Raw genomic sequence first — 15,742 nt, 5'->3', positions numbered from 1 at the left:
CCTGAGTATCACAATGATGACCCTTGATCTAGATAATGTGCATGTTGGTTAGGCAACTACAGCAAAAAAAAAAATTATATAATATAATATTATATTAAAATATTTTTTATTTACTAAATTAAAAAATACAATTTCATTAGAAGAATTAAAACAAATCAAATATTTTTTTTTCTAAGTTCTTATGCTGAGATCAAATTCTGTAGTTGTAATTTAATTACTGGTGTTATACAGTATGTGTGATGCGATATATGGTACAACAATTAAACAAGTTGGGTGGCTCAATTTTCCGAAAAGAAAATTATGGCAGCACAAGAGAAGCAAAGCGTTTATAAATAAAAAGGGAAAGAAAATATTTGCTGATATTTGATATAAAAAATATTTTCTTTTTACTTTAATTTTAGTCGTATGTTTTGGTTTTGCCGCCCTCTCCTTGATTTCTGTAGTACGACAAATTCATTAGGTTTATCAGGATGTAGTTCTCTGAACACAAATCCAAACCCTGAACCTTCCAAGTAGATCCTCTACCTCCAGTCCTACTAAATGCCGGCTGCCGTTCCATTCCCCACATTCCACACTGTCACTCACCAATTTTTTTTAATAATTCTTAATAACTTCAATATCCTCCACCTCATTTCCAACTAACCCATTTTACCATATTTCACACCATTCTTCTCATTTATTATTTTAATTATGAGACCTCTCCTTGGAGTTATTATAAACCAGGTTTCATAAACATTTGCATCTCAGAAATACTGGTGGTATTTAATACAACCAGAAATTCAGACGCTCTCTATTATATATATTGTGCATAAACTTGCCGTATACTTTTACACTGCAATCTTTGGTGATGACGTCGAACGGTTGCTGTAGCCTCGGCACCATCTAGTGGTACCTTTTTTATTGTCTCTGGTGAAGGCATTCACAGAGAGAGAGAGAGAGAGACGTCAATAACGAAATCGGAGAAAATGCACGTCACAAAACCACAGCTAATGTTTGTCATTCATTGTTGTAGAATGACATATAAATCAAACTAACACATAGGTTACATTTCTGTCAACGCAATGATACACGAAATGTTTACCCTACGTTTTTCTTGATCAATACTGATAAGGAAATAAACAGCTTCCGGTCAATTTATGGCGTGATTCAAGTGCTGGCATCTATTTGAGTTGCAGCATTGATCGCAGATGGGGAAAAAAAAACTGGGTACTTACAGATGGCAGGACAAAATTGATTGGTGGGTTGTCTATTTCTTCCATGTCCACGGTCATGTCCAATATATTTATACTCTGTTGACATCCCGGCAGAAGAATATTCAACCGGTCCTTCATCCATCACGTTTCTTGCAGCCTCTTCACTGTAGAGTTTTTCCATAACTGCAGTAGTAGAAACAGTAGTTGACGACATTTTTTTTTTTAAGAATGAGTACAGAAATGTCCAGACGTACAAACATGGTCTCTGCGTCGTCATTTTTGCTTCTATATCAGCCATAAAGAATACTTTAAACGAGCACATTTCAATTATACAACTAAATTAATATAATTAAAGGGAGAAAACAAAAAAAAACAAACAATTTGTTTGGACAAGTGTGGAGCAAAGGGAACGTTTCTTTCCTAGGTGCAACTGTTGCAAAAAGGCCACATAGAACGAGTGACGTAGCAAGGGACGACAAGGAAAGAAAAAAAAAGCTAATTTAGATAATTAGTGTAGCGGCGACGGCTCCCCGCGAGGGGGCCCCTTGCCGCTTTAAATAATTGGAGTAAAACTATCAGCGTTTGGCAACTTCGACTTTTACTTCCTACATCTGGCACGGACATTGGAAATACAGCTAGTCGATTCCACAGGGAAACACACACGTCGAACGCGTTGAGAGAGCGGTGTCCGACTGCTGCTCATTAAGTATCGAAAAGAATATTGAGTCAAACAAAACTACATAAATACAATAAAAGTACAGGTAATAATAAAGTTATATATAGCCTATATATATATATATATTAAAAAATTGCGCAGCTCTTTACATATTTACTTACCGTTGACACAGCAGAGCCCCACGTCGTGCACGACCCAGGTTCACAGGGTGTTGCATTAAATGACCGTAAAATAAAATAAGGATTTTACGTGTGATAAGTTCTTTTAAATGGCAAGAGGAGTCGTATATTTTAACTGCGTTAAATTATATTAAAGCAACTTTTTTTTAAAAAAAAAAAGTCCTAATAAGTCAAATGTGTTAACTTTTTTTATACTACAATTAAAAAAACGTTAAAAAAAAGGAGTAACAAGAACTAGCGAGAAAATTGTTAGTTCAATGTTAGTTAGGTACTATTGCTCATTTTGTTAATGTTGTTTTTGGGGAAAGGGAAAGTGACCTGGTTGCTCTGAGTTGCCCAATAATAGTAGACATGGCCTAATGTGTAACAAAATGACTAAGATGAAATGGAAAAACATAACTTCTACATTTACCTGGCCACAGAATGATTGCGTTCACAGGCGAACCAGGCTTGGTTTGGCAGCAGGATAAGGGGAGATCTGGAGGGATGAAAGATTTTTTTTTTATTTTTTTTTTTATTTTTTTAATTGAGAATTCAGCTGCCTGACGGGAGCCAGGCAAAAAGGGGGGGCAGGCAAGACTGACGCAAGATCACGCTATCAGGTAGAAGAGCTGAGCAATAACGCAACAATGTTTATTAATTCAATTTGGATTCAGTGGAGGTTAGCGACGTCACCCTTGAAAGGAGTACGCTAAGCTACATGTGAATGGAATTTCTGCCATTGTAGTGTGGAAGCTAAAACTGGGTTTTAGCTAAGTTCTTTGGATACGTCGGTGAACTTCAGTCAACTTTTAGAAACTAAACTTGTTAGCTTCGTGTCTATTGTATTTGCTAGTCTAGCTGTCGGTGTTTCATTAGCTTGTTCCTGTAATTGAGAGTTTGATACATACATTTCTTTTGTTAGGGTTAGGGTTAGCCTTAAATGGCAAACTTCTGTCTGTACTGATTTTATCAGGACATTAGTGGAATTCTGAGAAAGCTATACATTCTTCAGAGGATCAAAACTGTAACCCTATGCAGCATATTATCCAATGCTGCAAATGTTTGACAAGAGACCGGCAAAAGAGAATGACTATCTGATCATAATATTGCAATATATCATAATATTAATATTGCAGGAGGTCATTATTTTTAATTCTCGATCTCAGTTTTTGCTGTTGCCCCCGAACTCTTACTGCTGCCTTATGAACAAAGTTGCCAATGTTAGCCTAAAATAGACGTACATATGTGCGTTATGAATAGTGTAATAAAAAAAGTATGATAAATTTTTTTTTGGTGGGGGGGGGGGGGGTAGGCGCAAAGAAATTCTTATAAACCAAAAGGGGAACCCAGCAGAAAAGTATGTGAACCATAGCCTTAAATGGCAAACTTCTGTCTGTACTGATTTTATCAGGACATTAGTGGAATTCTGAGAAAGCTATACATTCTTCAGAGGATCAAAACTGTAACCCTATGCAGCATATTATCCAATGCTGCAAATGTTTGACAAGAGACCGGCAAAAGAGAATGACTATCTGATCATAATATTGCAATATATCATAATATTAATATTGCAGGAGGTCATTATTTTTAATTCTCGATCTCAGTTTTTGCTGTTGCCCCCGAACTCTTACTGCTGCCTTATGAACAAAGTTGCCAATGTTAGCCTAAAATAGACGTACATATGTGCGTAAATACAGTTACATGTAAATTGTGTGAAACAAACAAGTCTGTAAACAATTTTTTTGGGGGGGGTAGGCGCAAAGAAATTCTTATAAACCAAAAGGGGGAACCCAGCAGAAAAGTACCCTATGTGAACCGCTGTCGTAAACAAAAAGGAGTTATTAAATAAAAATGATAATGAAAATCCCCAAAAATTCCACTGAAAAATCAGCCATTCCACTGCAGAGAAAGAGTGCTTGGTATTGAAGCAGGGAGGCGGAGGGGGGGGTCTGTCCTACTACCCTCTTGGATTAGAGTTTGATTTGGAGACAGGCCATTGGGCCTTAACGTGGAATAATAACATGAACAGCCAGTTGGTACGGCTGCCTTCAGCCTTTCAGGTTTCAACATTCAACATCGCTCAGGCAAGGCAAATAGAATGATTGAATACCTTTTGAGGTTACCGCACATCAAAAACATCCAGCAGGAGGGGGTTGATGTGACGGAGCGGCTCTGTCAGGAGCAGCCCTTTTTTTTTTTGATTATTCCCTTTTACCTTTGTCTGTCCTTTCACAGTACCACTCTGAGCTCTCGACAGAATTGGCTTTTGCAGGTACTGACAGTAACATGTCCTTTGACTGGACCACTCTAGCGCCATCCTCTCCTGCCTTCCTGAGTTCAATTTTGTCACAGGAGTATGAAGCCTTGAAGAATGTCTCTGTCGGTAGCGATCTAATCCGTAAGCTTTCCATTAACGGCGCCTTCTTTTGATTGTTTGCTATTTCTGAGTTGTTTCTTTTTTGAATATCAGTGCTATTTTTTTTTTTCTATAAATATGAATCTCCTACTGTCGTATTTCAGTGGTTATTTTCAGCTCTGCAAAAAAGGTTGGGGACCACTGCTTTAGAGCATTCGTGTCAAACTCATTTTCACCGGGGGGCCACATCAGCAACACAGTTCCCCTTGAAGGGCCGGTTGTAAATGGAAGACTGTATAGATCAGGGGGTCCTCAACCCTCGGTACCTACATTGAAAACTATAAATATATATTAGCTACTTTGATTAAATGGCTGTAGTTGTATGGCACAGTACCATCTGACCGTCTGACCCCTGGACTAAAACATGTTTCTGCAATTTAGTATTATTTATTCAAGCTAACAATATTGTTCATTGCTGTGTAATAAAAAAAAAAATTTAATTTTGTAGGTTAAGAAATTCTGCTGCATTGACTTTACTAAATGCTTTTTAAGCTGGGATCAATATAGTACAATTTTTTTTTTTTTTTTTTTTTTTTTTTGTAATTGGGTGACTGATGGTTTGAATCCCAGCTCTAGCAAGACTAGCGGTTGGCGCGCCTGCCTTGCAAGCCGAGAGATCAGAGAGTCCCGGGTGTGAACCCAGGTGTGGGGTCCATAATGTTCAAAATATTATTAACACAGGAGAATATTTGATAATAAATGTTCAAGGTAAAGATTTTGACTGTACACAAGGTGAGAGTCCAACAATGTTCCCCTTGTGTCCTGACAGATGGATGCTCAGGCCTACGGTGTTTTACTCTGACACAATAACACCCCGCAACACAATAGCAGCTCCCCTCAAGGCAGGCTGAAAAATGTTTGTCGGACCAAGGAGACTGTGTCCTGTGTCTGCAAATAGCTGCTTGAGAACAGCTGTCAGCTCTCATCGGTATATGCAGTGGTCATTGACATCACGTCGTGTTGTGTCTACGCCGGACGCTTTAGGTCCGAAGATTCAGAAAGCCATTTCTTACTAGAGGTTTTTTTTTTAATGTAGCTTCTGTACATTTTCCAAATTGTAATTTAAATGAATAATTATCTCTTGTTAGGTTCATGGCACTGAATCCATCAGAGTGAGATGTACAACTTGATTAAGGAGAAAAAAAGTTCACTTGAATTGCTAATTCTGTTAGCTCAAAATACTCTTTTGTACAAATTTCTACATTATCATATAGATATATTTAATGTAAATCATCATATTTTAGGGGAAAATAGCTTTTGGCTCATCTCACTTCCAACTTCTTCGGAGCTCCTGGGGCACTAGAAACAGCGCTCAGTCAGTGCAACGGCGCAACCGATTGCTGACATTAAATATGCACATAGCAACAGAAGTTAAACCAATCGTCATCGTCAAATCTGGGTTCGCTTGTCGCCCCGAGCCAAGCCTCTCGGTGACGGCGTGGATATCTGAGCACTGACGCACCCATTTCCACCACAAGGGGTCACTGGCGTAACAGTCAGCAGCATTGTGCGTAAAAACGCGTAAATGTTATGAAGTCATTTGTTCATAGGTTCAGTTTTGAATGCCAATTTTTTTCTTTGTGCGATGTGCTGTTTATGTTTTGGTCTACAAATGCCTCAACTTTATCTATCACTGCTTGTTCATTCCTTAGGAGTTTTAACAAGGCATGTCCGATATTATAATTTTTGCTTATATCCAATATGCCAACGATTAATTTCCGATTCCAATACCAATACATGCAGACGTTTACCCCGAAAACAGCGGTAACCGTCGCAGGAACCCACAAGCGATTTTAGCATATTTAGACCAAAACCGAGGCATTGCATTATCGGATTCTCATTATCGGCAATAAAACCTATAATGATTCATGATTCAGATATTACAGAATTATGCTAATATGGGGCCGATAATATCGGTCGGCCGATATTTTCTGACATTTCTAGTTTTAACCAATAAACAATTAGCAATTTTTCAGACACATTTCTGGCACAGCAACAACATTAATGCTCAACTCTATACAGTTCAAAACATTTTGTAATAGTTTCATTTGCACTGGGAGTTTCCACAATTTTGTAAACAGAAAAATAAAAAATGAACTTTTATTATTTTTATTTTTCAGATTTTTTTGTTATACGTATGTCTATGTCCTGATTCATGGAGCAAATTTTGAAATAAATAACTGTGATTATTCTGTCAAAAAGTAATTGAAAAAAATTGAGAATTTCCAATGATTTCATCACAAATCCTCACCATTTAACACCATTTATTTTTAAACTGCAACCCATTTCTTCCAAAAAATATAAAAACACATTTTACGATATCACAGAAACAGTCGTTATTGCTAAAAAAAAATTTTTTTTTTTTTTACTGACAGTGACGGTCTGTCAAGTCGTTCAAATTATGGGTCATTAACAGCAACAAGGATGGAGACTTATGCTCTCTTGTTTTGATTTTCCCATCATGTATTCACCTCCCTTTCTTCTCCCCATCCCCCACAGCGTGCGCAACCCCCACCCACCCCACTGTGCACTTCTCAACTGCCCCTGGGATCTTTGTCGGTCTACTAATGAGAAATCTGCAGCAGCAATTCTTCCTAGAGACAGGACCAGCCGGGTCTTTTGCATCTTTCATTGCCTATCCTTAATATTTACCACATCACATGTTTGACAACAGATGATCACATTAACTGATTTGGAAAATTCCAGAATGTGTGTTTTTTAAATAAAAAAAATAAATAAAAAAAAGCAATAACCCTGTAACAATTCCTCGTCTGGTAAATTCACGTTTGCAAAGGCAGAAAAATCTGCATCAGATATTCGATTTAAATTTCAAAGTCAAACCAAGGACTGGCTCGTGTCACATTTCAAGCCCTCGCTGCGTGGAGTGTTCTTGTGCATCTGAATAAGGCTGGATATCAAGAGGAAGTGAAATTAGTTCAGTGTTCTGACTAATATTATGCCACACAATTTGCCAGTTTGAGGGTGGGGTGGGTTACATTATAAATATTGATAACCTCATTCGGTTTCATTTCACCAAACCAATGTTTGTGCGAAATTGCTGATGAAGACATTCTGTGATTTGACACGCAGCGCATTGATTTTTTGATTTTTTTTTTCCAGGCCTTCTCTTCAAAGAATAAAAACAGCATATAATTGTTTTTTCTGACGTATTCCAAACTTAACAATGTGGATAAAGTTTGTTTTTGAAAAAGTAGGTCAACGGACTCTAGGGTTTATCAAGGCCTCCTTATGTCCAGTACACTTTACTACATGACTTATAAGATCTTTGGAATGGTGGATAGATGGATGGATGGATGGATGGATGGATGAATGGATAGATGGATGGATGGATAGATAGATAGATAGATAGATTGATAGATAGATAGATAGATAGATAGATAGATAGATAGATAGATAGATGGATGGATGGATGGATGGATGGATGGATGGATGGATGGATGGATGTCGTCCTTTTATTAGTTTTTCCGTTACTCTACGGAAAATCCAACATCTGTGCCAGCGGTATTCGTCCGACATTCTAAAAATAAATATTAAAAATAAAACATAAAACCTCCCCATGGAGCTATTGCAGCAGGGTAAATTATTTTTTACTATTTTAATATTTTCTTTATCGGTGCTCGAAAGCAGTTTTTTTTAATGGTTTACGGCATTTTAAATAAATATTTAATTGGAGCTTTTAGTGTCAGTGATGACGACGATGATCTCACAAATGATTAACAGTGCACTACTGTATATATATAAAAGACATATTCTCTGTTAATGATTAACGGACAATGTGCCGGTCGCTCGTTAAACATTTACAGCATTGGACAGTATGCCTCTGTGTCAACCCATCCCTTTAATTCACACTTTTGGTTTACAAGTCTAACACAGGGATACATACTTCGGACGACAATTCTTTTAATTAATAGGTAGTCAATACCTATTAATTTAAACCTTGTTTCAGAGGCACTGCTAACCCTAACCCAGCTCTCACGGTGGAGGTCAGTGTGACCCCAGCGCGTGCGCTGTTTAAAACTGCGTGCATTCATTATGCAGCAGACAAAAGCCCAGACAACTGAGAATTGCTGATTTCAGCAGCTGCTCCAATCACTCCGTTCGTCATGTAGCCAATGGGAACGACAAGGGCGGCAATTTTGACCATTAAGACCAATCACGATCTAATCAGAGGAGCTGCTGATTTCCACTAAAGCCTGAGGATAATCAGAGACACTGCTTGCAAAGTGTTCTCCGGTCCGTAGTTGAAGGTCAAACATCACTGTACTTTTGTATTGTATGTTTACGTTTGACTTTTATATCACAGTTCTCCTTTCGCTCACTCAGTACATCTCTTTTTTTTTAATCCAATCTCGCGAAATTTTCATTAAATCACAAAATATAGCAAAAAACAAAGTAAAAGACATTAAAAATAATTACACGTACGACGGTTTTGGCTTTAAAAATGTGGATTCTCATTTTGAAATTGAGATAAGCGCATTTTTCGACTGATCGCTGGTAGCTTTGTTTACCTAGACAGGATCGTACACGGCATACTATTGGCTAATACTATGGGTACTCGGTGTACTATTGGCTAATTGAGCATGCTCTTCTGTTCCTGACGCTGATTGGCTCATGCATCGTAGCATCTCTCAGCATCTCCCCTTGTCTGTCGGCCACTGTCTCGTTCACTTCGCTCTACGTCGCCATAGTACAACTTTACTGTGTATGTAATTGTGTGGGGAAGGGAGGGTTGATAACAGTGTAGAGGAGGTTCTTAAAGGGTACATGTATACGTAAATAATATAATAACTATTTCGCCTCTACTTCGCAATTTTTTCCCTTTTCTTGGTGGGTCTTTGAACGCAATTACCGCGATAGGAAAGGGATCACTGTAAACACCAGTTTTTAAATGTCGTAGATGAGGATGTCTAATAATAACGGCCGACCGGTATTACTATTATCAAGTAATATCTGTAATAAACATATTGGTTTTTCCTCCGATAATGAAAACCTAGTAACGCAATAAGACATTTACCTCAGTTTTGAAGGCAAACAAACGCATATATCTGTATCAGTTGATATCGGAATCGGAAATTAAGTGTTTGGACAATATCTGCAAATTGGATATCGGCAAATAGTTAATATCGGACATCTGTACTATTATAAACTAATGCATTCTTATGGTTGCGTGTGTTATTGTTGTGTGTGTGTGTGTTTGTGTAAACAGGAAACTCATTATTTATTTGTAACATCCCTCTATGTTCCACTTTCTCTGATCATGTTTGTTTACTTACTTTATGTAAATAGTGTGATGATGATAATTTGCATCGCAAGGGAATTTCTGCTCAAACAAAACAATCAGCCGCTTATTAACTCATTTTTTTGTTCCAATCTCGAGGAGTTCATCCTGATCTTTATTCACCGTATTTCCCGAACTATACGTTGCACCAGCTAGCTAAAGCGCCCTCTAGTGGCTGTCAGAGTGTAAATAACAAACTGTGAAATTATATATTTCGATATATATGAGTCACACCTGAGTATAAGTCGCAAACCGAAAAAGTTGATACAGAAATGAAAATGGCGCAGTTTTAGCGTAACAGACAAACGATGACCTGAACAAGATTTTACAAAGTTTAGATAAACGATGTGAAAACGATGTGAAAACAATGTGTGCGATTTTCCTACAACAAAAGTGCCTATATTTTATAGCAAGTGAAATGAATGTTTCTGAGGGGACCTGCGTCTCATTACAGTCAAAGGCTGCTTTGCTGTGAGGCTGAGAGGTTGTTGCCCTGATTATACTTGATAATGGTCTCCGGATTCAAAGGATGCGCTTTGCCAGCTGTGCTCTGCAGTGAATGAAAGCGTATAATACTTCAAGTAGTGTCCTGAATTCACATACATTTGTAAACCAGTGTGCACAGTAAGAGGCAAATACCCATTAGACTTGCCTGACTAAGGATCAGCACAGAATGTGTCTTTACAGCCACAGCACCTGAACTTTAGAACCAGCTGCCTTTGACTATTGACAGGATTCAGCTGTTCATACATACACAGTGTGGGTTTATATTTATTTATTTATTATTTATTTTTGGTTTTATGCCTGCGTTTTGGGGCTTTGTTCCCAACAAATGGAGCGTTCGTGTGAATGATTGACCTGTAAAAGTCTAGGGCTAAAATGCTTTTAAGCAGAAATATAATGATAATTTAAATTAATAATATAATTTGGTTAAATTAGAAAGAGGGTTTCTGGGATTTCTGTGAATGGCATTAAATTGATTCTCCCAACAAATTCAACTTTTTTTTAGGTTACAACATCAGCGTGATCCTTTAACACTGCCATTTCGCAATGGTAAACTATATGTAACATAATAAAAATGCAAGGCGGATTGTCTTTTTATGATGCTATGGTTTATTTTATCACGAAATTATTTTTTTTCTTGTGAATAAATAGATAGAACTGAAACTGGCCAGCTCGTGTAAATACTGCCACCAAGCGGCGAGTTCCTAGTATTTCACATAAAGGAACGCATTTAAATTCACAATGTAAGATTTCAAGGAATACTGATTATTATTAACTAGTAATATTAACACATAGTTCATAAATGGTTCACGTTCAAGCTTGAGCAATCAAAAAATAGTTAGACGGTGCTTTGTGGTCCTTCCAGTTGGGAACTGGTTTAGTTCTTAACTTAAATAAAGCAGATTAGTCTGAGATCTTGTAGATAACCACAAATTTAATTTGTTTTTGGTTGTTTTTGTGGGGGGGTTTTTTGCATCTTTTTGACTTCCTCTTAGAAATTGAATGATTAGTATAGAAGGTGTTCGTTCGATTAATTTTAGTGTATTTTCGATATATTGTAAAATGTAAAAACGTGAACGCGTAAAACATACTCCCTCAGATCATCTACATTCTGACATCCTTGTGAACCCTGAACGTTCTGTCACCACATTGTAAAATTGTTATCGGGTTTTTTTATTTGTTTGAAGTAAAAAAAAAAAAGTCAAACTTACCCAGGAAAGCTGATTGTAACATGTTGCGATGCAGTACCAGTTGGTGGCGGTAATGCACTGGAGAAGAGACGGGAGAAAAAGAAGTAGCTTTATTTGAGAACAACAAAACTTAACTAGCTAGTTTTAACAGGTATGTCGTTTTTCTTTTCTCTTTAAAAAACATGCTTGCTGTTTCATTGGGATACGTGTCGTTTAGTATAACCGCCCACTCTTGTGTCGTATTTCCAGCTTTATCTAATGGCGCAGTTTGTTCGATGTCAACAACTTAGCGAGCTAACCGTTAGCCGTTTCCTATACAGATGAACAGCTCATTAAATGCATCGCGTTGTTTAAGAAATGTGCCGTTGACACGTTTAGGGGCATCTAGTATGTCGGAATTTTACAGCTCTCCGAATTTCAACTGCGACTGTGACATACACCTTACGTTTTAAGCCTGTTGTCTGATAAAACCTACCATGTTTTATTGTGAATCCTTTGGCGGTTTTCCTTCCATTAAAACATATGATATATGTCATGTTTAAATGTTATCTGCAACATTTTGAAAACGTGTAACGCATATACACAGTAATAGTGTTATTGTCATCAAGATATTCCCTTTTTTTATGTAGGAAGTACATAGTTTTGTTGCAAATAAACTATACCTTAAGTCACACACTGTTTCGTTGTCCAGGTGTGACTATGGGAAAGTCCTTCTCTCACTTCATAAAGGCTGGTCATGAAAATGGCGACGACAAAGTAAACTTTCCAGACGATGCTGAAGACAGCAAGGACGGAGACGTCTCTGAGTTCCCATATGTTGAGTTCACGGGACGGGACAGTGTGACATGTCCCTCGTGTCAGGGCACTGGGAGGATTCCGAGAGGTAACATCAAAAGAGTTACTGTATATACAGTGGGAGGATTCCGAGAGGTAACATCAAACGAGTTACTGTATATACTGCCATTTTAGGTGCAACAGTGCTCACACCACGGATTTTGTGGATAGCTGTTAGTGACTCAACAGTTTGCTGTGACTGTTTCAGGACAGGAAAATCAGCTTGTGGCATTGATCCCATACAGTGACCAAAGGCTTCGGCCCAGGAGGACGTAAGTACAATTTCCTTTTGTGTTTGTGTTAACCATGATATGGTTATTTACACTGTGTAGTAAATACAATAATTCATGATGTAATATTTATGTAAGTAAATCAATTAGTATCATTTCTCTTATTAAAGTTTTTAAAATAACAGTTGTTACACTTACTGTAAAATAATAGTTAAACAAGTTAACATTAGATTGTTGTTTTTTTTTTACTGTAACATCTTGCACAAGATTGGCTGATTGAAACATAATATTCGTCAATATTGTGTCATTTTGTGACACATTATGTTTCCAAATAAACACAAATATCTTTGGTGATGGTTAATTCACAAGAGCAGCTGTTTGATTTTTTTTACGATAAAGCACTTCCTACAGCTCTTTTTGTTGGGCAGTTTTCAAGAGAACTCACGATACGTTGCATTTAACTGATGAGAGTCATTCGGATGTTAGTAGTGCTCACTTTTGTTAACTAAGGAAATGTTCTGCATTTGTCCCCTTCAGGAAGTTATATGTAACTGTGTCAGTCCTGGTCTGCCTGTTGCTGTCCACCCTGGCTGTTTTCTTCCTCTTCCCTCGCTCCATAGACATCTCTAATGTTGGTGCAAAATTTGTCTTAGTCACCTACGACCAAGAGAGACGCACTGTGTATCTCAACATCACAGTAAGTTTCTTCTTCTTCTCGTCTGTTAGGGATAGGAATTTAGTACCAATTCGGCAAGGTCCAAATCCTCCAATCATCGCTTGATGATGTATTTGCAGTATGATATCACATGCATTATTTGGGTTTGAGGGTTTATAACATGACATCAAGGTCTCCATTACGGTTACATTTACAGAAAAGACACTAAGTCTGCACCGATTACAATTTTGGGGCCAATACATATTGCCCATTTTTTAGCAAGTGGTATTTTGCCGATACCGTTTTTTGTCGATTCTTGTCAATTTTTTCTTTGCCAATAATAAAAGGTGTTCTGCAGCCATAAATGTTCATTCTCATCACAAGTGAAACATTTTATTTATAACAATATATATTATATAATCGGAATACTAAAAAATGAGTAGCAGTTATCATAACAAATAATATTATTAAAAGATATTGTAATTGTTACAATTTTCCATTAATGGGTGTAATTAGTAAAATAATTAGTGGCTTTTAATATATATATAAGTATATTAAAATATTTAATTTCACATGTTTATTTACACACTGACAGCCACTAGAGGACACTCTAGGCTCGTGTACCAGTATCTGCTACTCCTGTACCAATGAAAATGTTCATTATTTTCACACTGACAACCGCTAGAGGGCACTCTAGCTGGCTAGTGCAACCTACAGTCTGGGATGACTGCCATGTTTGTTTGTTTTTTTTTTTCTTCTTCTTCATTATGTATTTTTGTCTGGTGCGACTTATAGTCCGGACAATACGGTAATATACTACACTTACAATGCTCCTCGAATTCTCCTTTCAGGACACTCTCAATATAACCAACAACAACTACTACTCGGTAGAGGTGGCTAACGTCACAGCGCAGGTGCAGTTTGCCAAGACAGTGATTGGTAAATCTTGCCTCAGTAACATCACTGCCATAAGTCCTCTGGACATGAAACAGGTACTTGACCTCTTTTACTTGAAACTGGAGCTGTGCAAGAACAACCTCTTGAATCTGGATTGTCGTTTTGCCTTCCAGGTCGATTATATGGTTCCCACTGTCATCGCTGATGAGATGAGCTACATGTAGTAAGTCATCTAGGACCTCTGCTTTACGTTAACAATTTTTGAATTCTTTAATGTGAAAGTACCCATGTAGGCATGTTGTCTGAGCTTCTTGCTTTACCTTTCCAGCGACTACTGCACCCTACAAACCATTAAGGTTCACAACATTGTAATTATGATGCAGTAAGTTTAAGCCTCTTCACTTAAATCCATTTTTGGAGTCAATTTTATTTATATTTTTATTTGACCCTTGTGTAACTGACGTCATCCCCTCTTCAGAGTTACTGTGACTGCAACCTACTTTGGCCACGTGGAGCAGGTGTCCCAGGAGATGTACCAGTATGTAGACTGTGGAGGAAACACCACGGCCTATAAAGAGTTGACCAAGCCATTCGACCTCACACATTTTGCTCAGGAGTGACGCCACTCCTCTGCTCGTCTCCCGCCCTCGCTTTACACTGGATTCAATTTGTGGGTTTTTTTTTTTTTTTTCTATATTGTTGTGCTGCGGTATCAAGTTCTCCGTACGAAGAGTCAATCTCCACCGGAAATAGGTGCGTCATGCTTCTTGCATCTTGTAATGTGTTGCATTATGTGGAAAGAGAGAGTTCCCTGACATTTATCTCAGAATATCACAACACACAGCTCCCATTACAGTATGTGTTAAGGATATACTCTGGTAAATTTGAAGGCAGCTTACTTTTGTCAGTGCCAATTCTGTCAAGAAATTGTGACATCCTTAACTATCGAGGCTAAGGCAGACTTGATTAGCATGGGGGCTAAAATCAGAACGTAGAATTTAGCCATCTCTATTATTAAAAAATTGCAAGGAATTTAGCCATCTCTATTATTAAAAAAATGCAAGAAGTAGCACTGTATCACAAACAAAAACACAAAAAAAACAAACAATTCCAATCAACATGAGCTGCTTACACTTTTTAGAAGGTTACTTTATTTTGTAAAGCAGAAAGTATTTCGAGGAGGGTACACGACTTGTTAAGTTAATCCTCAAAATATAATGCTAGTTGAAGTAACACTACCTTGTGACTGCACTGAAGTTTCATTTATTTTTCTGCTTGTATTTGCTGATTTGAATATAGACGACTATATGGTGGGAGGATGATTTTTGGTCCAACGCCACTCTCTGAAATCTGTGTTTACAAAGCTTTATTTAAACGCTTGTTACTTACAGTCACTGAGTGAATTATCCTGTTTTCGCCTGCAGTGTTGAGATTTGAAGGATTAGTCCTGTTGGCGACATTATGCTGTTTGTTGTATTACTGCTATATGTGCACAAACTACTAATTTTCTCACCTGGTTTCTGTTTGTTGTTTTGCACTCATGATTCAGGTAAAAATATGGCCGTGCATTAAAATGTGTATTAACGCTAGGTATGTTCTAGAGTTAGGGAAAAATGATGACTGTGACTGCACTCAGATTTTCCTTTCTCACTTTATGGAACTATTACCCATATGATTGTTTTAATGC

The 15,742-nt window shown here is 37.5% G+C and overlaps 1 protein-coding gene and 1 long non-coding RNA gene across 3 annotated transcripts; one reads left to right on the top strand and one right to left on the bottom strand.

The window, feature by feature from the left end:
- Positions 1-378: 378 nt before the first annotated feature.
- On the bottom strand, positions 379-12,134 carry LOC103394692 (uncharacterized). Of its 2 annotated transcripts, none has more exons than XR_523177.3 (5): positions 12,102-12,134; positions 11,461-11,517; positions 2,461-2,526; positions 1,215-1,376; positions 379-906 (listed from the first exon to the last, which is right to left on the bottom strand). It is a non-coding gene; the product is annotated as an uncharacterized LOC103394692 (long non-coding RNA). The 2 variants fall into 2 exon arrangements; XR_003052603.1 differs by having other exon boundaries at positions 11,915-12,122.
- Positions 11,459-15,045, top strand: LOC103394691 (transmembrane protein 106B-like). The gene is made up of 8 exons (XM_008332110.3): positions 11,459-11,590; positions 12,131-12,322; positions 12,482-12,545; positions 13,041-13,200; positions 14,010-14,150; positions 14,229-14,278; positions 14,384-14,437; positions 14,534-15,045. Exons 2-8 carry the CDS (start codon positions 12,139-12,141, stop codon positions 14,673-14,675), a joined length of 795 nt encoding a protein of 264 aa, XP_008330332.1. The 5' UTR covers positions 11,459-11,590; positions 12,131-12,138; the 3' UTR covers positions 14,676-15,045.
- The last annotated feature ends 697 nt before the right edge of the window (positions 15,046-15,742 follow it).

Source organism: Cynoglossus semilaevis, chromosome 18 (genome assembly GCF_000523025.1).
Source record: "Cynoglossus semilaevis isolate Cse_v1.0 chromosome 18, Cse_v1.0, whole genome shotgun sequence".
NCBI classification, from domain to species: Eukaryota; Metazoa; Chordata; class Actinopteri; order Pleuronectiformes; family Cynoglossidae; genus Cynoglossus; species Cynoglossus semilaevis.
The sequence above is the reverse complement of the archived record's forward strand: the minus strand, read 5'-3'. Positions and strand labels throughout refer to the sequence as shown.